This window comes from Salmo trutta, chromosome 7, assembly GCF_901001165.1.
Source record: "Salmo trutta chromosome 7, fSalTru1.1, whole genome shotgun sequence".
Classification (NCBI taxonomy): Eukaryota; Metazoa; Chordata; class Actinopteri; order Salmoniformes; family Salmonidae; genus Salmo; species Salmo trutta.
The window spans coordinates 53637988-53662987 of NC_042963.1; the positions used below are offsets into that span (position 1 = coordinate 53637988).

A 25000-nucleotide genomic window follows, 5' to 3' on the forward strand; every position below is an offset into this window, starting at 1 on the left:
GTTTGACTGGTGTTTGTTGCTGTAGAACATAACTGTATCTTATAGTACCAGCCCAGCTCTGCTCCCCATGGGTTATCAGTGGCACAGCCTGGCAGCATACTGTCCCAGTGAAATGGAAGCGTACTGTCCCAGTGAAATGGAAGCATACTGTCCCAGTGAAATGGAAGCATACTGTCCCAGTGAAATGGAAGCATGTTGTCTCAGTGAAATGGAAGTGTACTGTCCCAGTGAAATGGAAGAATGTTGTCCCAGTGAAATGGAAGCATGTTGTCCCAGTGAAATGGAAGCGTGTTGTCTCAGTGAAATGGAAGTGTACTGTCCCAGTGAAATGGAAGCATGTTGTCCCAGTGAAATGGAAGCATACTGTCCCAGTGAAATGGAAGCGTACTGTCTCAGTGAAATGGAAGCATACTGTCCCAGTGAAATGGTAGCGTACTGTCCCAGTGAAATGGAAGCATGTTGTCCCAGTGAAATGGAAGCATGTTGTCCCAGTGAAATGGAAGCATACTGTCCCAGTGAAATGGAAGCATTTTGTCCCAGTGAAATGGAAGCATGTTGCCCCAGTGAAATGGAAGCATGTTGTCCCAGTGAAATGGAAGCATGTTGTCTCAGTGAAATGGAAGCGTACTGTCCCAGTGAAATGGAAGAATGTTGTCCCAGTGAAATGGAAGCATACTGTCCCAGTGAAATGGAAGCATGTTGTCCCAGTGAAATGGAAGCATACTGTCCCAGTGAAATAGAAGCATGTTGTCCCAGTGAAATGGAAGCACGTTGTCCCAGTGAAATGGAAGCACATTGTCCAAGTGAAATGGAAGCACATTGTCCCAGTGAAATGGAAGCACGTTGTCCCAGTGAAATGGAAGCACATTGTCCCAGTGAAATGGAAGCACATTGTCCCAGTGAAATGGAAGCACGTTGTCCCAGTGAAATGGAAGCACATTGTCCCAGTGAAATGGAAGCACATTGTCCCAGTGAAATGGAAGCACGTTGTCCCAGTGAAATGGAAGCACATTGTCCCAGTGAAATGGAAGCACATTGTCCCAGTGAAATGGAAGCACGTTGTCCCAGTGAAATGGAAGTACATTGTCCCAGACTGACACACGCTTAAAAAAAGGAGCTATCTAGAACCAAAAAGGGTTCTTTGGCTATCCCCATAGGAGAACCCTTTTGGGTTCCCTGTAGAAACCTTTCCACAAAGGGTTTTACATGGAACCCTAAAGAGTTTTACCTGAAACCAAAAGGGGTTATTCAAAGGGTTCTCCTATGGGGACAGCCAAAGGGTTCTCCTATGGGGACAGCCAAAGAACCCTTTGGAACCGTTTCTTCTAAGAGTGCAGGCATTAGGATTGGCGAGAGAAGGAGCAACAGAGACATAGTAACAGATAGAGAGAGTAACAGAGAGAGAGAGTAACAGAGAGAGTAACAGAGAGAGTAACAGAGAGAGTAACAGAGAGAGAGAGTAACAGAGAGAGTAACAGAGAGAGTAACAGAGAGAGTAACAGAGAGAGTAACAGAGAGAGAGAGTAACTGAGAGAGTAACAGAGAGAGAGAGTAACAGAGAGAGAGTAACAGAGAGCGAGAGAGTAACAGAGAGAGTAACAGAGAGAGTAACAGAGAGAGTGACAGAGAGAGTAACAGAGAGAGTGACAGAGAGAGTAACAGAGAGAGAGAGTAACAGAGAGCGAGAGAGTAACAGAGAGAGTAACAGAGAGAGTAACAGAGAGAGAGAGTAACTGAGAGAGTAACAGAGAGAGAGAGTAACAGAGAGAGAGTAACAGAGAGAGAGAGTAACAGAGAGAGTAACAGAGAGAGAGTAACAGAGTGTTGTGTCCCAGACTCTCAGGCATTAGGATGGGAGAGAGAGAGTAACAGAGAGAGTGAGTAACAGAGATAGTAACAGAGAGAGTAACAGAGAGAGTAACAGAGAGAGTGAGTAACAGAGAGAGTAACAGAGAGAGTAACAGAGAGAGTAACAGAGAGAGTGAGTAACAGAGAGAGTAACAGAGAGAGAGTAACAGAGAGAGTAACAGAGAGAGAGTAACAGAGAGGATCGTTATGACTGAATATCACATTAACTAACATCATTCAGGATTCATACATTAGACAACTGGTCAAAATCAAAAATGTATACGACCTGACCGTGTCCTTCAACTAGTGGTTATGAATAAAGTATAATATTGAGTTTTACTCCTTCAATTCAAACATAATCAACTTTAACGTTCTGTACTTTATCTTTAACTTTCAAACAAATGTAAAGTTTTCTCCTGCCAAAGTGTACTACTATATTCCTGGCTGTGACTGACTGACAGACAGTGTTTATATTCCCACTGGTGGACCTAAATGTTCAGTTACTGAAACTTACTGTCTCAGTCAGAGGAGACATTGGGCCCTATGGGGCTTAATGGGGCCCTATGGGGCTCTATGGGGCTCTATGGGGCTATATGGGGCTCTATGGGGCTATATGGGGCTCTATGGGGCTCTATGGGGCTCTATGGGGCTCTATGGGGCCCTATGGGGCTCTATGGGGCTCTATGGGGCCCTATGGGGCTCTATGGGGCTTAATGGGGCCCTATGGGGCCCTATGGAGCTATATGGGGCTCTATGGGGCTCTATGGGGCTATATGGGGCTCTATGGTGCTATATGGGGCTATATGGGGCTCTATGGGGCTCTATGGGGCCCTATGGGGCTCTATGGGGCTCTATGGGGCTCTATGGGGCCCTATGGGGCTCTATGGGGCTTAATGGGGCCCTATGGGGCTCTATGGGGCTATATGGGGCTCTATGGGGCTCTATGGGGCCCTATGGGGCTCTATGGGGCTTAATGGGGCCCTATGGGGCCCTATGGGGCTCTATGGGGCTCTATAGGGCTCTATGGGGCCCTATGGGGCTCTATGGGGCTTAATGGGGCCCTATGGGGCTCTATGGGGCTATATGGGGCTCTATGGGGCTCTATGGGGCTATATGGGGCTATATGGGGCTCTATGGGGCTCTATGGGGCCCTATGGGGCTCTATGGGACTCTATGGGGCCCTATGGGGCTCTATGGAGCTATATGGGGCTCTATGGGGCTCTATGGGGCTATATGGGGCTCTATGGGGCTCTATGGGGCCCTATGGGGCTCTATGGGGCTCTATGGGGCTCTATGGGGCCCTATGGGGCTCTATGGGGCTTAATGGGGCCCTATGGGGCTCTATGGGGCTCTATGGGGCTCTATGGGGCTCTATGGGGCCCTATGGGGCTCTATGGGGCTTAATGGGGCCCTATGGGGCCCTATGGGGCTCTATGGGGCTCTATAGGGCTCTATGGGGCCCTATGGGGCTCTATGGGGCTTAATGGGGCCCTATGGGGCTCTATGGGGCTATATGGGGCTCTATGGGGCTCTATGGGGCTATATGGGGCTCTATGGGGCTCTATGGGGCTCTATGGGGCCCTATGGGGCTCTATGGGGCTCTATGGGGCTCTATGGGGCCCTATGGGGCTCTATGGGGCTTAATGGGGCCCTATGGGGCTCTATGGGGCTCTATGGGGCTCTATGGGGCTCTATGGGGCCCTATGGGGCTCTATGGGGCTCTATGGGGCCCTATGGGGCTCTATGGGGCTTAATGGGGCCCTATGGGGCTCTATGGAGCTATATGGGGCTCTATGGGGCTCTATGAGGCTATATGGGGCTCTATGGTGCTATATGGGGCTATATGGGGCTCTATGGGGCTCTATGGGGCCCTATGGGGCTCTATGGGGCTCTATGGGGCTCTATGGGGCCCTATGGGGCTCTATGGGGCTTAATGGGGCCCTATGGGGCTCTATGGGGCTATATGGGGCTCTATGGGGCTCTATGGGGCCCTATGGGGCTCTATGGGGCTTAATGGGGCCCTATGGGGCCCTATGGGGCTCTATGGGGCTCTATAGGGCTCTATGGGGCCCTATGGGGCTCTATGGGGCTTAATGGGGCCTTATGGGGCTCTATGGGGCTATATGGGGCTCTATGGGGCTCTATGGGGCTATATGGGGCTATATGGGGCTCTATGGGGCTCTATGGGGCCCTATGGGGCTCTATGGGGCTCTATGGGGCCCTATGGGGCTCTATGGGGCCCTATGGGGCCCTATGGGGCTCTATGGAGCTATATGGGGCTCTATGGGGCTCTATGAGGCTATATGGGGCTCTATGGTGCTATATGGGGCTATATGGGGCTCTATGGGGCTCTATGGGGCCCTATGGGGCTCTATGGGGCTCTATGGGGCTATATGGGGCTCTATGGGGCTATATGGGGCTCTATGGGGATCTATGGGGCCCTATGGGGCTCTATGGGGCTCTATGGGGCTCTATGGGGCCCTATGGGGCTCTATGGGGCTTAATGGGGCCCTATGGGGCTCTATGGGGCTATATGGGGCTCTATGGGGCTCTATGGGGCCCTATGGGGCTCTATGGGGCTTAATGGGGCCCTATGGGGCCCTATGGGGCTCTATGGGGCTCTATAGGGCTCTATGGGGCCCTATGGGGCTCTATGGGGCTTAATGGGGCTCTATGGGGCTATATGGGGCTATATGGGGCTATATGGGGCTCTATGGGGCTCTATGGGGCCCTATGGGGCTCTATGGGGCTCTATGGGGCTCTATGGGGCCCTATGGGGCTCTATGGGGCTCTATGGGGCTCTATGGGGCTCTATGGGGCCCTATGGGGCTCTATGGGGCTTAATGGGGCCCTATGGGGCCCTATGGGGCTCTATGGGGCTCTATGGGGCTTTATGGGCCTCTGTGAGGATTTATAGGGCTCTATGGGGCTCTATGGGGCTTTATGGCGTTATCTATTGGCATGTATGGGACTCTATGGGGCTTTATGGGGTTCTGTGGGGCTTTATGGCGTTATCTAGGGGGCTGTATGGGTCTCTCCTTTCCTGCTGTCAAATGACCTAGTGGCCTCATGGGTGGGATGTTATTAACATGTTTAAATGCAGAAAATCCAGTATTTCTATGTCAAACAGTTTTGTTATATTTCAGTCTTCTGTGATGTATATAAAGTGTACTATCGGGATGCAAACTCAAAATGGAATACATTTCAACTCTATGTCTGACATGGTACAGGTGTCTTCGCTTTTCTTAAGCCCATAACCATGTGTGTGAGGTGTAGACTTTTGTTTCAAAGTAGATTGTTTTAAACCAGTGTGTGTGACCCTGATTTATCCAGCTGCAGTAAGAGGTTAACCCCCAGGGTAGACTGGCCTTGCTTCACCTTGTCAATTCACTGCAGCTGTCACTTCACACACACAGGCACAGGCACAGACACAGACACAGACACAGACACACACACACACACACACACACACACACACACACACACACACACAGACACACACAGACATACACACACACACAGAGACAGAGACAGAGACACACACACACACACACACACACAGACATAGACATATACATAGACACACACACACACACAGACACACACACAGAGACAGAGGCAGAGACAGAGACAGAGACACACACACACACACACACACACACACACACACACACACACACACACACACACACACACACACACACACACACACACACAAACAGAGCATTAACATTCATGTATGCAGAGCGTTTAGCTTGGAGTGTTTAATGAAAGCAGTGTCTTGAAGGCAACATTATATTGTGATATATCAAAGGCGGGGGAGGGGGGTAGTTATTTGATTTTGTCTGTAGGGAACCTTCTTATTCCGTACTGGAATTAATATTAATCTGTGCAGACAATGTGTTTTTTAATTAAATGTGGGGAAAAGAAGAGGGCATCATTTTAAAAGCACCAGTCAAACTTCATCACACACATCATTAGTTCTCCCAGGCCTGTGACAGACTGTGTGTCTGTGTGTGTGTGTGTGTGTGTGTGTGTGTGTGTGTGTGTGTGTGTGTGTGTGTGTGTGTGTGTGTGTCTCTGTGTGTGTGTGTGTGTCTGTGTCTGTGTGTGTGTGTGTGTGTGTCTGTGTGTGTGTCTGTGTGTGTGTGTGTCTCTGTGTCTGTGTCTGTGTGTCTGTGTCTGTGTCTGTGTGTGTGTGTGTGTGTGTGTGTGTTTGCGTCTGCAAGTATCTGCGCAACTGTCTCCACTTTCCCTGTTTGTTCAGTTCCTTACAGTTTGGAGCTACTATTTGAAAGCAATAAAATGCTGATAATTCAAGTGGTAGTTGACTTGAACGACGACGTCAACATCAAAACAATCAGACAAATACAAAAACATGCAATTATGAGAAGCTAACGAAAGGGTCCATTCTGTCACAGCCTAGAATAATGATTCTGTCAACACGGTTCTATGTGGTATTCTATAGCTTCTGTCAACATGGTTCTATGTGTTATTCTATAGCATCTGTCAACACGGTTCTATGTGGTATTCTATAGCATCTGTCAACATGGTTCTATGTGGTATTCTATAGCATCTGTCAACATGGTTCTATGTGTTATTCTATAGCATCTGTCAACACGGTTCCATGGAATGATATAAACAAAGCCTTACAGTACACTGTTAATACACTGGGGCCATTCATTCTGTTAGGTTCACTGGTGTTTTGACATGATTTCAAATACTTTTTGAAATCTTTCAAATACCATAGCTGTGCGCTTGATTGAACTTTCCTGGCACAAATTGGGACCAAAACTAAGCTGCAAACCCAGCCAACCTGGCACTCCAGGCAAACACTCAACGTATATGAAATATTTCAAGTGTTATTTGAACCCAGGTCAGCTGGGACCACAGCAGGTTGTCAGAACGTGTGGCGACACAAACGTTGGCCAGTCATTGGCCGACACAGGACATCCATCCCAGCACCTGCCAATCACTTGACCGCGGCCATGGCGACAGCCTGGCATCGCCACGGTGATGGCTGGGGTGGCGGTGGTCATGGCGATTGTTCGCCAGGAAGAAGCTGTGTGGTAATATCTACAATGGATAGTGCCAGTGGCGAGGGGGAAAGGGGTAAGACTTGATGGGAAACTGAGATGGGGTAGTTGCCACATGAATGGATGGTAGTTCAGCTGGCACCGAAGGCAACCAAACACACAAACACATGAACAGGAAGTCAAGACTCATTGTGAGGCCTTTCAAATGTGTCAGAAACCAGAGAGAGAGAGAGAGAGAGAGAGAGAGAGAGAGAGAGAGAGAGAGAGAGAGAGAGAGAGAGAGAGAGATGAGTTCAATGGTCCAATTCACACATTCCAACATTCTAAGTCATTAATACACACATATAGTACTGTACACTTATAGTCACATACAGTACTGTACACTTATAGTCACATATAGTACTGTACACTTATAGTCACATACAGTACTGTACACTTGTAGTCACATATAGTACTGTACACTTATAGTCACATATAGTACTGTACACTTATAGTCACATACAGTACTGTACACTTGTAGTCACATATAGTACTGTACACTTATAGTCACATATAGTACTGTACACTTATAGTCAATATATAGTACTGTACACTTGTAGTCACATACACGCACACACAAACACACACATTAACCATCTCCTCGTGCAAATTTGACAAACGACCTTCATTAACCCAACCACTCATGGCTGTGTCTATTTCAACGGTTACTACATTCCTTTATCTAGATTCCTGATCACAGAGAGCTAAGATAATCAAATTGGGTCCTTGGTTCATAAATAGTACATCAAAATGCCTGTGTAGATATATATGTATGTATGTATACCCATGTTAGGTTAAACGATGAAGATCCTCATACCATCGTATTATTGCAGGACTAAATGATGAACGAGCTTTATACATTGGAGCCAATTGGAGCGTAATCTGAAAACGGAACTAATGTGTTGTAATTGAAATGAATGCTGTGTGTGCACCAGTGTTGTGTTGTTGGAGCCAGTATTATCCAGCATGATAAATAGGAGATGTCTGTCTCCTAAAGCCCTCTCTGGAAGACAAACTAGTCCAACTAGGGAGGTGAGAGAGGGAGGTAGGGAGGTAGGAGAGAGAGAGAGAGAGAGAGAAAGAGAGATGGGAGAAAGAGCAGGATAAGAACAGAGCACTAGAGGAGAAGGTGAGAAAGATGACATGTGACACAGAATAACCCATTAGAGGGGCTGGACACTCTCCCAGAGAAGTCAGCAGAACAGCCCAACTCAGACCCTGACCACAGCATCGACATCTCATGAGGACAGACAAATGAAGAACCCCAAGCCCAGGGGATTCCCCCCACCCACCCACTAAGGACATACACAAGCCACAGATTGAACTCCTCAAACGGGGAATATATACAAGAAAAAAAAACTTTTTCCCAAACAAAGTGTGTCTAAACTCTAGTGTCCAAACACCCAGCGCACCCTAGACCTTCTGTCTGAGGACCAACTAGGTTCACCCAGCGCACCCTAGACCTTCTGTCTGAGGACCAACTAGGTTCACCCAGCGCACCCTAGACCTTCTGTCTGAGGACCAACTAGGTTCACCCAGCGCACCCTAGACCTTCTGTCTGAGGACCAACTAGGTTCACCCAGCGCACCCTAGACCTTCTGTCTGAGGACCAACTAGGTTCACCCAGCGCACCCTAGACCTTCTGTCTGAGGACCAACTAGGTTCACCCAGCGCACCCTAGATCTTCTGTCTGAGGACCAACTAAGTTCACCCAGCCACATGATAATACACACAGGCACAAACCACCTGAGAACACAGCAGGAAAGGGTGACCACAGCACTGAAGGGAGTGATTGAAAAAGCTTATTGTACTTTCCCAAATGCACAAGTGGTTATCTCCACCCTGCTACCATACAGCGGGTAAACGCAAGTATTTCCTGTGACTGTGCCTCAAAACCAAATGTTTTCCTGGCCCACCACTCCACCCTGGACTTGAACAGCCTCTATGACCAGGTCTACCTATACAAGGCAGCAGTGCCCACCTTCGCCAGGATCCTAAAGGACATCACCCTCAAACGCAGCCCCAACACCTCACACAGGAGCAACAGATCAACAGACACTCTCCCAGACCTGTGGGACCTCTCCCCGGACCCACACCTAGAGGACCCACGAGAGGTCCTACATCCAGATAACAGCAAGACCAGCCACATCCACACCCCCACCACAACCAATTAATACTCCCCCAAACCAACCATGCCCACACCCCATATAGGCCCGTTCAAATCAGTCCTATGTCCCTCCTGCCCACCACATGCCCCCCACTCCCGCAAAGAGGGCCTCAACATGAAAGTAACACATACGCCCAGGCCGTGAGCGGGCAAACAGGCCCAACCCCCACTCTTACACTAGCCCATGCCAATGGCATGTACCAGATGCTCAGCAGGCTCTGCTCACACTTACTGGTCTGAGGCCAAACCACACGACCAACAACATTGGACACTTTATGGAACACAAAGCCTTCACTATCTCATCCTGGAATATCTAAGGCCTGAGGTCATCTGCCTTAGGCCTAAAGAGCAGGAACCTGGACTTCACCAAAGAAATCGGTAATACAGACATTGTCATCCTGCAAGAAACATGGTATAGAGGAGATGGACCCACTGGTTGCCCTCTAAATTGCAAAGAGCTGGTAGTCCCCTCCACCAAACTACCAGGTGTGAAACTGGGAAGGGACTCAGGGGGTATGCTAATTTGGTATAGAGCAGACCTAACTCACCCTATTAAATTAATCAAAAAAGCAACATTTTACATTTGGCTAGAAATTGTAACGGAAATAATCTTGAACTGCTGTCTCTGCCTGGCCTGCTCTCCTCTCTTGAGTGGGAATCTCTGCCTCTGACCCTATTATGGGGGCTGGGTCACTGGCTTACTAGTGCTCTTCCATGCCGTCCCTAGGAGGGGTGCGTCACTTGAGTGGGCTGAGTCACTGACGGGATATTCCTGTCCAATTTTGCGCCCCCCTCTGGCTCATACGGTGGAGGAGATCTTCATGGGCTATACTCATCCTTGTCTCAGGGTAGTAATTAGGTGGTCTGTTGATATCCATCTTGCGGTGTGGGGGCTGTGCTTTGGCAAAGTGGGTGGGGTAATATCCTGCCTGGTTGGCCCGCTCCGGACGGAATCACAGTGTCCCCCGACCCCCCCGTCCCAGCCTCCAGTATCTATGCTGCAGTATGTGCCGGGGGGCGAGGGTCAGTCGGTTATATCTTGTGTAATTCTCCTCTTTTATCTGGTGCCCTGTGTGAATTTAAGTATACTTCCTCTAATTATCTCTCCCTCTCCTCCTGGAGGACCTGAGCCCTAGGACCATGCATCAGGGCTACCTGGCCTGATGACTCCTGGCTGTCCCCAGTCCATCTGGTTGTGCTGCTGCTCCAGTTTCAACTGTTCTGCCTGCGGCTATGGAACCCTGACCTGTTCACTGGACATGCTACCTTGTCCAAGACCTGCTGTTTTCGACTCCTTCTCTCTCTCTCTCTCTTCCTCTCTCTCAACCTCTCTCTCGACCTCTCTCTCGACCTCTCTCTCGACCTCTCTCTCGACCTCTCTCAACCTCTCGCAACCTCTCTTGACCTCTCTCTCTCTTGACCTTTGAATGCTCAGCTATGAAAAATATTTTCTCCTGAGGTACTGACTGGTTCCACTCTCAACAACCACTGTGATTACTATTTGACCCTGCTGGTCATCTATGCACGTTTGAACATCTTGAAAAACTATCTGGCCCTAATGGCCATGTACTCTTATAATCTTCACCGGCACAGCCAGAGGAAGACTGGCCACCCCTCAGAGCCTGGTTCCTCTCTAGGTTTCTTCCTAGGTTCCTGCCTTTCACCAGTCTCAACGTCAACAGTGAAGAAGCAACTCCGGGATGCTGGCAGAGTAGCAAAGAAAAAGCCATATCTCAGACAGGCCAATAAAAATAAAATATTAAGATGGGCAAAAGAACACAGATACTAGACAGAGGAACTCTGCCTAGAAGGCCAGCATCCAGGAGTCGTCTCTTCACTGTTGACGTTGAGACTGATGTTTTGCAGGTACTATTTAATGAAGCTGCCAGTTGAGGACTTGTGAGACTTCTGTTTCTCAAACTGAACACTCCAATGTGCTTGTCCTCTTGCTCAGTTGTGCACCGGGCCTCCCACTCCTCTTTCTATTCTGGTTAGAGCCAGTTTGCGCTGTTCTGTGAAGGGAGTAGTACGCAGCGTTGTACGAAATCTTCAGTTTCTTGGCAATTTCTGTCATGTAATAGCCTTAATTTCTCAGAACAAGAATAGACTGACGAGTTTCAGAAGAAAGTCCTTTGTTTCTGGCCATTTCGAGCTTGTAATCAAACCCACACATGCTGATGCTCCAGATACTCAACTAGTCTATAGAAGGCCAGTTTTATTGCTTCTTTAATCAGAACAACAGTTGTCAGCTGTGCTAACATAATTGCAAAAGGGTTTTCTAATGATCAATTAGCCTTTTAAAATGAGAAACTTGGATTAGCTAACACAACGTATCATTGGAACACAGGAGTGATGTTTGCTGATATTGGGCCTCTGTACGCCTGTGTACATATTCCATAAAAAAATCTGCCATTTCCAGCTACAATAGTCATTTCCAACTTTAACAATGTCTACACTGTATTTCTGATCAATTTGATGCTATTTTAATGAACATTTCTAAGTGACCCCAAACTTTTGAACGGTAGTGTATATATCAATGAATTGGCGAGGGCACTAGAACTGTCACGTCCTGACCAGTATAAGGGGTTATTTGTTATTGTAGTTTGGTCAGGGCGTGGCAGGGGTGTGTTTGTTTTGTGTTGTCGGGGTTTTTGGGTATTGTTCTATGTTTTGTATTTGTATGTTTTTTCTATGTTGTGTATTTCTTTGTGTTGGCCTGGTATGGCTCTCAATCAGGGACAGCTGTACATCGTTGTTGCTGATTGGGAGCCATACTTAGGTAGCCCTTTTTCCACCTGTCTTTTGTGGGAAGTTGATTTTGCATAACTGTGAGTAGCCTGCAATAGTGTTCGTTCGTTGTGCTTCTTGTTTATTGTTTTGCTGGTTCACGTTAATTAAAAGATGATGAACCCAACCCATGCTGCGCCTTGGTCTCACTCTAACGACGGACGTTACAAGAACAGGCTGCAGCACCTGGCCTCACCCTACTGGCCTCACCCTACTGGACTCAGAAATCCAATCTACTGTTTGATGATTATCTGGTCATTGCAGTGGTGGTACAGGTCTACTCATCTCTCCTAAACTGAGATTTTCTCTTTTCTCTCTCTCACACATGTCCATCTCCTCATTTGATTCCATGCTGTCACTGTCACTTGTCTACTCAAGCTTAACATTATTGTCATCTATCACCCACCAGGTGTCCTTGGAGAGTTCCTCAATGAGCTTGACACCTTGATGAGCAAATTTTCTGACGATAGCTCACAACTCTTTGTACTTGGCGACTTCAACCTCCTGACATCTGCTTTCGATTAATTAATTAATAAATACTTTTTGGTACTATTTTATCCCTCCCTTTTTCTCCACAATTTTCGTGACATCCAATTGGATTACAGTCTTGTCCCATCGCTGCATCTCCCATACGGACTCGGGAGAGGCGAAGGTCGAGAGCCATGCGTCCTCGGAAACACGACCCCGGAATCCAGCCGCACCAAAGGAAACACCGTACAGTTGGCGACCAAAGTCAGCGTGTATGCGCCTTGCCGTCAAAAGGGGTTGCTGGAGCACAATGGGACAAGGACATCCCAGCAGGTCAAACCCTCCCCTAACCTGGACCAATTGTACACCCCCTCATGGGTCTCCCAGTCACGGCCAGACCCGGGATTCAACCCGGATCTGTAGTGACACCTCTAACACTACTGCAGCACCACTCAGGAGGCCTCTTCGATTCATTTCTTTCTTTCCAACTCTCTTTCTTTTACTTTTTATCTTTATTTAACTAGGCAAGTCAGTTAAGAACAAATTCTTATTTTCAATGACAGCCTAGGAACAGTGGGTTAACTGCCTTGTTCAGGGGCAGAACAACAGATTTTTACCTTGTCAGCTCTGGGATTCAATCTTGCAACCTTTCGGTTATTAGTCCAACTCTCTAACCACTGGGCTACCTGCCGCCCCAAACTCTCTCTTTCCCCTCCTTGCCTCTTTTGACCTCACCCTTTCCCAATCCCCTCCAACTCACAAGGCAGGCAATATGCTTGACCTCATCTTTACTAGAGGCTGTTAGCCTACTATTCTCACCTCAACCCCACTTCAGGTCTCTGATCACTACTTTGTTTCCTTTATCTCCCTTTCCTCCAACCCTAACCACTCATCCTCTACCCCCTCCAGGTATCCCTTTCCTCCAACCCTAACCACTCAGCCTCTACCCACACGGTTATGCAACGTCGCAATCTTCGCTCTTTCTCTCCCACAACTCTCTCCTCCTCTATCCTATCATCGCCTCCTGATTCGGTTACTTCGACCCTACTCTCCTCCGTTCCTGCATCCTATGACTTGCACTGTCCCCTTACCTCCCTGCTGGCTAAATTACTCATTGCGAGCTTACAAAACAGGGCTATGGGTAGCTGAGTGAAAAGGGAGGAAAACTAAACTTCCGGAGGACCTATCATCCTTTCACTCCCTCCTCTCTACCTTCTCTTCCTCTGTATCTGCTGCTAAAGCCACTTTCTACCACTCTAAATGTCAAGCTTCTGCCTCTCACCCTCGGAAATGATTTTCCACCTTCTCCTCCCTTCTTAATCCTCCTCCCCCTCCCTCCTCCCTCTCTGTGGACGTCTTTGTCAACCACTTTGAAAAAAAAGGTTGACAACATCTGCTACTCATTCACTCAGCCTATTGAGTCCACTGGTCTCACTCACACAGAACTACCCAACGCCTTGACCTCTTTCTCCCTTCTCTCTCCAAATTACATCCTGCGATTAGTGAGGTCTGGCCACGCCCGACAACCTGACCGGTCGACCCTATACCCTCCTCCCTTCTCCAGACCATCTCTGGAGACCATCTCCTGTTCCTCACTTACCTCATAAACTGATCCATGACAACTGGCTTCATCCCCTATGACTTCAAAATGGCCTGAGTTGCTCCCCTCCTCAAGAAACCAACACTTGACTCAACTGACTCCAAAAACTACAGACCTGTATCCCTTCTTTCTAAAAGACTTGAGCGAGATGAGCGAGATGAGCATGCTGTCAGTGTAACGGTCATCGTATGGCGTAGACCAAGGCGCAGCGGGTTGAGTGCTCATATTTACTTTTATTGAGACACTTAATAACAAAACAAGATAACAAACGAACGACAAACAGTCTTGCAGGCTAAACATAGCAGTGCAAAAACAACGTCCCACAAAAGGCAGGTGGAAAAAGGGCCACCTAAGTATGACTCCCAATCAGCAACAATGATGTACAGCTGTTCCTGATTGAGAGCCATACCAGGCCAACAAAGAAATACACAACATAGAAAAACCATAGAAATACAAAACATAGAACAATACCCAAAAACCCCGGAACACATAAAACAAACACCCCTCTTACAAAAGAGCATATCCCAACAAACCCCGAACCACATAAAACAAACACCCCTGCCACGTCCTGACCAAACTACAATAACAAATAACCCCTTTACTGGTCAGGACATGACAGTCAGGCTCCAGTAATGGGCATCTCAGGCTCTGCACACTCTTGGATTACAGGCTGCTCCTACCAGGTGATGTGGAGAGGATCTGTGTCTGCACCACATACTCTCACTACTGGTGTCCCCCAGGGCTCGGTTCAAGGCCCTCTCCTCTTCTCTCTATACACAAAGTCACTCGGCGCCGTGATATCCTCACATGGTCTCTCCTATCATTGCCATGTGGATGACAATAAACTACTTTTCTCCTTTCCCCCTTTTTGAAACCCAGGTGGTGACATGCATCTCTGCATGCCTGGCATATATCTCAACTTGGATGTCGGCCCATCACCTCTAGCTCAACGTCTACAAGACAGAACTGCTCTTCCTACGGGGAAGGCTTGCCCGCTCAAAGACCATCACGGTTGACGACTCCTGTGTCGCCCTCCCATAGTGCAAAGACCCTTGACACTGGACAACACCCTGTCGTTCTCTTCAAACATCAAAGCTCCTGCAGGTTCATGCTTTACAACTTCCGTAGATTTTTTTCCCTCACAATATCCCATAAAGACAAAGAAAAACAGGTTTATACATTTCTTAGCACATTTATAAGAAATAAAAAACAGAAATACCTTCTTTACATAAGTATTCAGACCCTTTGCTATGAAACTCGAAATTGAGCTCAGGTGCATCCTGTTTCCATTGAACATGAGATGTTTCTACAACTTGATTGGAGTCCACCTGTGGTAAATTCAATTGATTGGACATGATTTGGAAAGGCACACACCTGTCTATATAAAGTTCAACAGTTGACAATACATGTCAGAGCAAAAACCAAGCCATGAGGTTGAAGGAATTGTCCATAGAGCTCCAAGACCGGATTGTGTCGAGGCACAGATCTGGGGAAGGGTACCACAACATTTTTGCAGCATTGAAGGTCCTCAAGAAAACAGTGGCCTTCATCATTCTTAAATGGAAGAAGTTTGGAAACCCCCAAGACTCTTCCCAGCCAAACGGAGCAATCGGGGGAGAAGGGCCTTGGTCAGGGAGGTGACCAAGAACCCGATGGTCACTCTGACAGAGCTCCAGCGATCCTTTGTGGAGATGGGAGAACCTTCCAGGAGGACAACCGTCTCTGCAGCACTTCACCAATCAGGCCTTTATGGTAGAGTGGCCAGACACAAGCCACTCCTCAATAAAAGGCACATGACAGCCCGCTTGGAGTTTGCCAAAAGGCACTTAAAGATTTTTTAGATCATGAGAAATAAGATTCTCTGGTCTGATGAAACCAAGATTGAACTATTTGGCCTGATTCCAAGCATCACGTCTGGTGGAATCCTGGCACCATCCCTACGGGGAAGTATATGCGGGTGGCAGCATCATGCTGTGGGGATATTTTTCAGCGGCCGGGACTGGGAGACTAGTCAGGATTGAGGGAAAGATGAATGGAGCAAAGTAAAGAGAGGTCCTTGAAGAAAACCTGCTCCAGACAGCTCAGGATGTCAGGTTGGGGTGAAGGTTCACCTTCCAACAGGACAATGACCTGAATGTCCTTGAGTGGACAAGCCAGAGCCCAGACTTGAACCAGACTGAACATCTCTGGAGAGACCTGAAAATAGCTGTGCAGAAACGCTCCCCATCCAACCCGACAGAGCTTGAGAGGATCTTCAGAGAAGAATGTGAGAAACCCCCCAAATACAGGTGGGCCAACCTTGTAGCGTCATGCCCAAGAAGAGACTAGAGCCTGTAATTGCTTCCAAAGTTTTGAGTAAAGGGTCTGAATACTTAGGTAAAAGTGATATTTCAGGCCCCCCGAGTGGCACACCAGTGTAAGGCAGTGCTAGGGGTATTGCTACAGATCCGGGTTCGATCCCGGGCTGTGTTGCAGCCGGCCATGACCGGGAGACCCATGAGGCGGCGCACAATTGTCCCAGCATCGTCCGGGTTAGGGGAGAGTTTGGCCGGCCAGGATGTCTTTGTCGCGCTCTAGCAACTCCTGTGGTGGGCCGGGCACATGGCCGGTTGTACGGTGTTTCCACGTTGGTGTTTTAAACAAACAGTTTGTCAAGAAGCAGCGCGGCTTGGCAGGGCCGTGTTTCAGAGGATGCACAGCTCTCAACCTTCGCCTCTCCCGAGTCCGTACGGGAGTTGCAGTGATGGGACAAGGCTGTAACTACCAATTGGGGAGAAAAAAGGGGTAAAAAGTACCACAAAAAAAGAAGAAAAAAAAGTGATATTTCAAAAAACTTGTTTTTGCCTTGTAATTATGGGGTATTGTGTTGTCATTATGGGGTATTGTGATGTCATTATGGGGTATTGTGATGTCATTATGGGGTATTGTGTTGTCATTATGGGGTATTGTGATGTCATTATGGGGTATTGTGTGTAGATTGATGAGGCGAAAAACACTATTTAATCCATTTAAAAATAAGTCTGTTACGTAACAAAATGTGGAAAAAGTCAAGGGTTCTGAATTCTTTCCAAATACGCTGTACCTACAGGACATCTGTGCTTACCTCAGGCTATTTTCAAACCTTACATCCCAACCCACCTCAGGTTTCTTGGCCCTCCCCAGCGCAACTCCCGCTCAGCTCAGTCTAAGCTCTTCTCTGTCCAGGCACCCCAATAGTGTAACCAGCTGTCCCCTGAAGATAGGACAGCATCTTCAGAAAACATCTGAAACCCCACCTCTTCAAACAATATCTTATCTAATCCTCCTCCAAACAAGCACTTACACTTGACCCCCGTAGCGTAGCTCTGACTCTACTGACAGCTACGATATTGAGGATAAATGTACTTTCTATGCCTGTAATATGTGGTTGTCCCACCTAACTATCTCAAGGTGAATGCACAAACTGAAAGTTGCTCTGGATAATAACATCTGATAAATGACTAAAATATAAAATGTAAAAAATGGGTATGGGTAATGGTAGTGGGGTATTGGTAATGGTAGTGGGGTTATTGGTAATGGTAGTGGGGTATTGGTAGTGGTAGTGGGGTATTGGTATTGGTAGTGGGGTATTGGTATTGGTAGTGGGGTATTGGTAATGGTAGTGGGGTATTGTAATGGTAGTGGGGTATTGTAATGGTAGTGGGGTATTGGTATTGGTAGTGGGGTAATGGTAGTGATAGTGGGGTATTGGTAGTGGTACTGGGGTATTGGTAGTGGTAGTGGGGTATTGGTAGTGATAGTGGGGTATTGGTAGTGGTAGTGGGGTATTGTAATGGTAGTGGGGTATTGTAATGGTAGTGGGGTATTGGTATTGGTAGTGGGGTAATGGTAGTGATAGTGGGGTATTGGTAGTGGTAGTGGGGTATTGGTAGTGATAGTGGGGTATTGGTAGTGATAGTGGGGTAGTGGTAGTGGGGTATTGGTAATGGTAGTGGTAGTGGGGTATTGCTAATAATAGTGGGGTATTGGTATTGGTAGTGGGGTATTGGTAATGGTAGCGGTAGTGGGGTATTGGTAGTGGTAGTGGGGTATTGGTAATGATAGTGGGGTATTGTAATGGTAGTGGGGTATTGGTAGTGGTAGTGGGGTATTGGTATTGGTAGTGGGGTATTGGTATTGGTAGTGGGGTATTGGTAATGGTAGTGGTAGTGGGGTATTGGTAAAGGTAGTGGTAGTGGGGTATTGGTATTGGTAGCGGTAGTGGGGTATTGGTAATGGTAGTGGTAGTGGGGTATTGGTATTGGTAGTGGGGTATTGGTAATGATAGTGGGGTATTGGTAACGGTAGTGGTAGTGGGGTATTGGTAGTGGTAATGGGGTATTGGTAATGGTAGTGGTAGTGGTAGGGGGTATTGGTAATGGTAGTGGTAGTGGGGTATTGACAATGATAGTGGGGTATTGGTAGTGGCAGTGGGGTATTGGTAATGGTAGTGGGGTAATGGTAATGGTATTGGGGTATTGGTAATGGTAGTGGGGTATTGATAATGGTAGTGGGGTATTGACAATGATAGTGGGGTATTGGTAGTGGCAGTGGGGTATTGAAATGGTAGTGGGGTATTGGTAATGGTAGTGGGGTATTGGGAGTGGTAGTGGGTTAGCTAACCCTAACCCTAAGGATACACACTTCAGTCCCATTCAATATCCTATTTTCCCTTACACATAACCCTAACCCTTACCCTAACCCTAACCCTAGCTCTTAACCATAACCCTAACCCTTACCCTAACCTTAACCCTATCCCTAACCCTAACCCTAGCTCTTAACCCTAACCCTAACCCTAAACCCTACCCTAACCCTAATCCTAGCTCCTAACCCTCACCCTAACCCTTACCCTAACCCTAACCTTAACCCTATCCCTATCCCGAACCCTAGCTCCTAACCCTAACCCTAGATCCTAAACCTAATCCTAGCTCTTAACCCTAACTTTAAACCTAACCCTAACCCTAGCTCCTAACCCTAACCCTAAACCTAGCTCCTAACCCTAAACCTAACCCTAGCTCCAAACTCTAACCTTAAAACTAACCCTAGCTCCTAAACCTAACCCTAACCCTAGCTCCTAACCCTAAACCTAACCCTAGCTCCTAACCCTAACCCTAAACCTAACCCTAGCTCCTAACCCTAACCCTAACCCTAACCCTAGCTCCTAACCCTAACACTAAACCTAACCCTAGCTCCTAACCCTAACCCTAACCCTAACCCTAGCTCCTAACCCTAACCCTAACCCTAGCTCCTAACCCTAACCCTAACCCTAGCTCCTAACCCTAACCCTAACCCTAACCCTAGCTCCTAAACCTAACTCTTAACATAATTCTAAATCTAACACTAATTGTAACCTTAACCCTAAACTCCCTAGAAATAGCATTTGACCTCGTGGGGACTAACAGAATGTCCCCAGTTGGTTACATATTTGTTCGTTTACTTTTCTTGTGGGAACTTCTGGTTCCCACAAGAATAGTTAAACACGTCCACACAGAGACACACGCACACACACACACACACACACACACACACACACACACACACACACACACACACACACACACACACACACACACACACACACACACACCCTCCAGCTGTCTCCCTAAGCCTGGCCCTTCACCTGTCGATCCTTGTCTCCGTCTCCACCTCCTCATCATGTGTCACTCCGTTAACTCCAAGAGAATCGCCCCCCGACCGCCAGTTTGTTTGTTTATTCAACATTCGTTAAACGAGTGGTGGAAGGAGCAGGTAGTGTGGGCGCAAGAAATTAGCACAAGTCAAATCACATTAATTAATGGAGAGCTCAAACTATTAGCAGCGGAGTCGCGTCAAATTTAAAATCTAATTAGCCTTGGTGCCTGGCGGGGGAAACCGTGGCACGCTGGCACTGACACACACTGCGCCTCGTGGGATGGAGTAGCAAAAGGACCGACTCATGGATGGATGTCGAGCTCCAGGAAAAAGGGGGGGGGGGGGTGGTGGGCGCTGTGTGACTTTGCCACCCAGCATTGTAACCTTCTCTTCAGGGGGCCTTAGGGGCCTCAGACTGACTGTGTGGTGCTGGCTGATGTTCCTGATGTCTCACTACTTAATAACATTACTAGGTGGTTTTACTGTACAGTAAATACAGTAAGCATGACTTTGTAACACACTCCGGAAACTATCATGGTCTAAACACACTTTTCCCCCTCGGGAGACTGATAAAGATTTGGCATGGGTCCCCAGATCCTAAAAAAGGTTCTACAACTGCACCATCGAGAGCATCCTGACCGTTTGCATCACCGCCTGGTATGGCAATTGCTCGGCATCTGGCCGTAAGGCGCTACAGAGGGTAAAGCGTACGACCCAGTACGTCACTGGGGCCGAGCTTCCTGTCATCCAGGGACTTTATACTAGGTTGTGTCAGAGGAAGGCACAAAAAATTGTCAGAGACTCCAGTCACCCTAGTGATAGTCTGTTCTCTTTGCTACCGCACAGCAAGCGGTACCGGAGCACCAAGTCTAGGTCCAGAAGGCTCCTTAACAGCTTCTACCCCCAAGCCATAAGACTCCTGAACATCTAATCAAAGGGCTACCCAGATCCCTCTTTTACACTGCTGCTACTCTCTGTTTATTATCCATGTATAGTCACTTTACCTCTACCTACATGTACATATTACCTCAACTAACCTGAACCCCTGCACATTGACTCGGTACCGGTACCCCTGTATACAGCCTCGTTACTGTTATTTTATTGTGTTACTTATAATACAAATATTTTCTTCACTCTATTTCTCGAGTTAACATTATTAGTTATGGGCATGTAAGTAAGCATTTCACGGTAAGGTTTCTACACCTGTTGTATTCGGCGCATGTGACAAGTACAATTTGATTTGATTTGAAAGATGTCAGAAGGAACCCGTATTGTGCTGGCTCAGAAGGAACCCGCATTGTGCTGGCTCAGAAGGAACCCGCATTGTGCTGGCTCAGAAGGAACCCGCATTGTGCTGGCTCAGAAGGAACCCACATTGTGCTGGCTCAGAAGGAACCCACATTGTGCTTGCTCAGAAGGAACCCGCATTGTGCTGGCTCAGAAGGAACCCACATTGTGCTGGCTCAGAAGGAACCCGCATTGTGCTGGCTCAGAAGGAACCCGCATCGTGCTGGCTCAGAAGGAACCGACATTGTGCTGGCTCAGAAGGAACCCGCATTGTGCTGGCTCAGAAGGAACCTGTATTGTGCTGGCTCAGAAGTGGGTGGTATGTCCTCGATAGTGTATGTGTAAGTATGTAACTCATGTACTTCATTAGCCGAGCTAACGCTTCACTGGATATTGAAGGAGAGCACCCAAATGTTGAGCCACCTGTTAGCACCGCGTTGCATTGTGGGATTGCAGAGAGAGAGGGAGACAGACAGAAGACCAATCTGGGTAGCGGGTTACCGTGCCAACAACACAGAGAGATTTACAGCTAGCTAACGCTGATCTAACGCGGTGTTAACGACACTGTGTGTGTGTGTGTGTGTGTGTGTGTGTGTGTGTGTGTGTGTGTGTGTGTGTGTGTGTGTGTGTGTGTGTGTGCGTGTGTGTGTGAGCACAAATCACGTCCAATATATAACCCTGTCCTGACAACTCATTTCATCTTCAGTGCTAATGAATTCATCAGAAGTACCATTAGACACACTCTCTACCCCGCAGACTCACAGCCCCTTAGGAGAGGCGGTTTCATGCCAGGCACACACACACACACACACACACACACACACACACACACACACACACACACACACACACATACACATACACATACATACATACATACATACATACATACATACATACATACATACATACATACATACACACACACACACACACACACACACACACACACACACACACACAAACATATACACGCATAAAAACACACACACACACACACAGTGTGAGACGTTGGACACAGAGGTGCGCTGGACTGAGTCTGATTGAGATTTGATTTGGCACAGTTCTCAAGGTCGGCCCCGTTGTTAGTGTTGTAGCTGTGAGATGAGCATCCTGAATGAGAGGATCAGTCTGCCAGTAGAATGTGAATGAGTGTGAGTGTGTGTTTATGCATGTGTTTGTGCGTTTGCCTACCTGCCTATGAGCTTCCATGATATGTGTGTGTGTGTGTGTGTGTGTGCTCGTCCGTGAAAATGCTTGCATGTGTTTGTGCTTTCGTCTTACTCTAAGCGGCACAGTCAGTATGCTGTCAGCCCAAAGTTAGGGAGCAGCATGATCAGAGGGAGACCAGAGCATTTATATATGTGTGTGTGTGTGTGTGTGTGTGTGTGTGTGTGTGTGTAGCAGGCTGATCACAGAGAGCGCAGAGCTTTAAGTCTCACAAGGACTGACAGCTCCCAAACCTCTCAACCCCTCTCCCTCCACACCCTCCTCTCCCTCCACCCCCTCCTCCCCTCCTCTCCTTCCAACCCCTCTCCCTCCACACCCTCCTCCCCTTCTCTCCTTCCAACCCCTCTCCCTCCACCCCCTCCTCTCCCTCCACCCCCTCCTCTCCCTCCACCCCTCCTCTCCCTCCACCCCTCTCCCTCCACCACCTCCTCTGCGGCGTGTCTGATGTGTGTGTCTTTCTCCGTGTGCGTCTCTATCTCTCTGTCTCTGTCTCTGTCTCTGTCTCTGTCTCTGTCTCTGTCTCTGTCTCTCTCTCTCTCTCTCTCTCTCTCTCTCTCTCTCTCTCTCTCTCTCTCTCTCTCTCTCTCTCTCTCTCTCTCTCTCTCTCTCTCTCTCTCTCTCTCCCGCGACTGTAAGTACAGAAGACACACAGGCTCCGGAACCGGGAACGTAGAGTGTGTCTGTAAATAACAACATGAAGAGCTGCCTTCTCTCATCTCTCTGACAGCTAACTGACATCCAATCTGATTCTATGGCAGAGAGGGCCCTGACATCAACCTTCTCAGACGTCACTTTGATCAGTGTATGTACCGGTGTGAGTGAGAGAGAGAGAGAGTGAGCGTGAAAGGGAGAGAGTGTGAGAGAGTGAAAGTGAGTGAGAGAGTGAAAGAGAGAGAGATCGAGAGAGTGAGAGAGAGAGTGAAAGAGAGAGGCCACCGTAGGCAGACCTGGCTCTCAAGAGAAGCCAGGCTATGTGCAACACTGCCCACAAAATGAGGTGGAAACTGAGCTGCACTTCCTAACCTCCTGCCAAATGTATGACCACATTAGAGACACATATTTCCCTCAGATTACACAGATCCACAAAGAATTAGAAAACAAACCCGATTTTGATACACTCCCATACAGTATCTATTGGGTGAAATACCACAGTGTGCCATCACTGCAGCAAGATGTGTGACCTGTTGCCACAAGAAAAGGTCAACCAGTGAAGAACAAACGCCATTGTAACCATTTGTTGTAACCATTTGTACATCGTTACAACACTGTATATAGACATAATATGACATTTGTAATGTCTTTATTCTTTTGGAACTTCTGTGAGTGTAATGTTTACTGTTAATTTTTATTGTTTATTTCACTTTTGTTTTTTTTATCTACTTCTCTTGCTTTGGCAATGTTAACATATGTTTCCCATGCCAATAAAGCCCCTTGAATTGAATTGAATTGAGAGACAGAGAGACAGAGAGAGAGAGAACGTAAGAAAGAGAACTGGAGAGAGAGAGAGAGAAACAGAGAAGAGAGACAAAGAGAGAGAACGTGAGAAAGAGAACTGGAGAGAGAGACAGAGAAACAGAGAAGAGAGACAGAGAGACGGAGTGTGGCTGTGTGTGTCACTCCTCATCGCTCATCCACAGGTTCCAGAGTGATTTTTAATCAGTAATTTAGTTTTTAATCTGTGTGAGTGTGAGTCCAGGTGCCCTTTCATCACAGTGTGTGTCTGTGTGTGTGTGTGTGACCGTGGGGCCCTCCATCATCGAGGGACAGTGTTTGTGCTGGATGTCCCTGTCACTAAACTGTCTCCTTTGTCACCAGGCCAGATCTATGTGTGTGCAATGTGTGTTTGACCTCTCTCGCAGGTGCCAAACATGCCCCCGCAAATACATATAGATATGCAAATGAAGGAGAATATAAACATGGAGTTCTCCAAACGACACATCCATCACTGACTAAAGGCTCTATCTGACTCAGCATGACCGCGACAACACCGATCTCACACAACGTCTCTGGGAATGATGGAATGTTCCCTACCCTCCACCTCCTCCTCCTCCTCCCATCCTATCTTCTTTTCTCCTGCAAACACTCCTCCCTCTCTCCTCCCTGTATCCTCCCCTCCGTCTTTCACTAATTCCGTCTCTCCTCCCTCTATCCTCCCCTCCGTCTTTCACTAATTCCGTCTCTCCTGCCTCTCTGCACTCCCCCGTCATTCACTAATTCCCTGCTCTGTCTGGTTTGCATCAAACACCCTGTTGTTATCCACTCCTCCTCATCTTTTAGTCATTTTCTGCAATTATACACCTCTCTCTGCTATCTCTGCTATCTCTGCTATCTCTGTCCTCCTTTCTCTCTTTCTCTGCTCCTTTTCTCTAATGTCCTTTGTATTTCTCTCTCTGTCCTCACTTCTCTCTCTCTCTCTCTCGCTGTCCTACCTTCTCTCTCTCTGTCCTCCCTTCTCTTTCTCGCTCTCGCTATCTCTGTCCTCCTTTCTCTCTTTCTCTGCTCCTTTTCTCTAATGTCCTCTGTATTTCTCTCTCTGTCCTCCCTTCTCTCTCTCTCTGTCCTCCCTTCTCTTTCTCTCTCTCTCTGTTCTCCCTTCTTTCTCTCTCTCTGTCCTCTCTTCTCCCTTCTCTCTCTTGCTGTCCTCCCTTCTATCTCTCTATCTTTGTCCTCCCATCTCTCTCTCTGTCCTCCCTTCTCTCTCTCCTTGTCCTCCCTCCTCTCTCTCTCTCTCTGTCCTCCCTCCCTCCTCTCTCTCTCCTCCATTCTCTCTCTCATCTCTCTTCTATTTTCTTGACCCATCTCTCTCTCAGCTCTCTCTGTCTCTATCATTTTTATATCTCCCCTCCTGCATTTTCTTGACAAGCCTCTCGTCTCTCATCTAAGCACTAT

The 25000-nt window shown here is 47.7% G+C and overlaps 1 protein-coding gene across 1 annotated transcript in view; it reads right to left on the minus strand.

Moving 5' to 3' along the window:
- LOC115196637 (reelin) overlaps window positions 1-6887 on the minus strand; it is a 46447-nt gene extending 39560 nt beyond the window's left edge. Inside the window, exon 1 of the mRNA XM_029757483.1 lies at window positions 6814-6887. Coding sequence (XP_029613343.1) covers window positions 6814-6887 — 74 coding nt within the window. The remainder of the gene's footprint in view (window positions 1-6813) is intronic.
- Between the last annotated feature and the right edge of the window lie 18113 nt (window positions 6888-25000).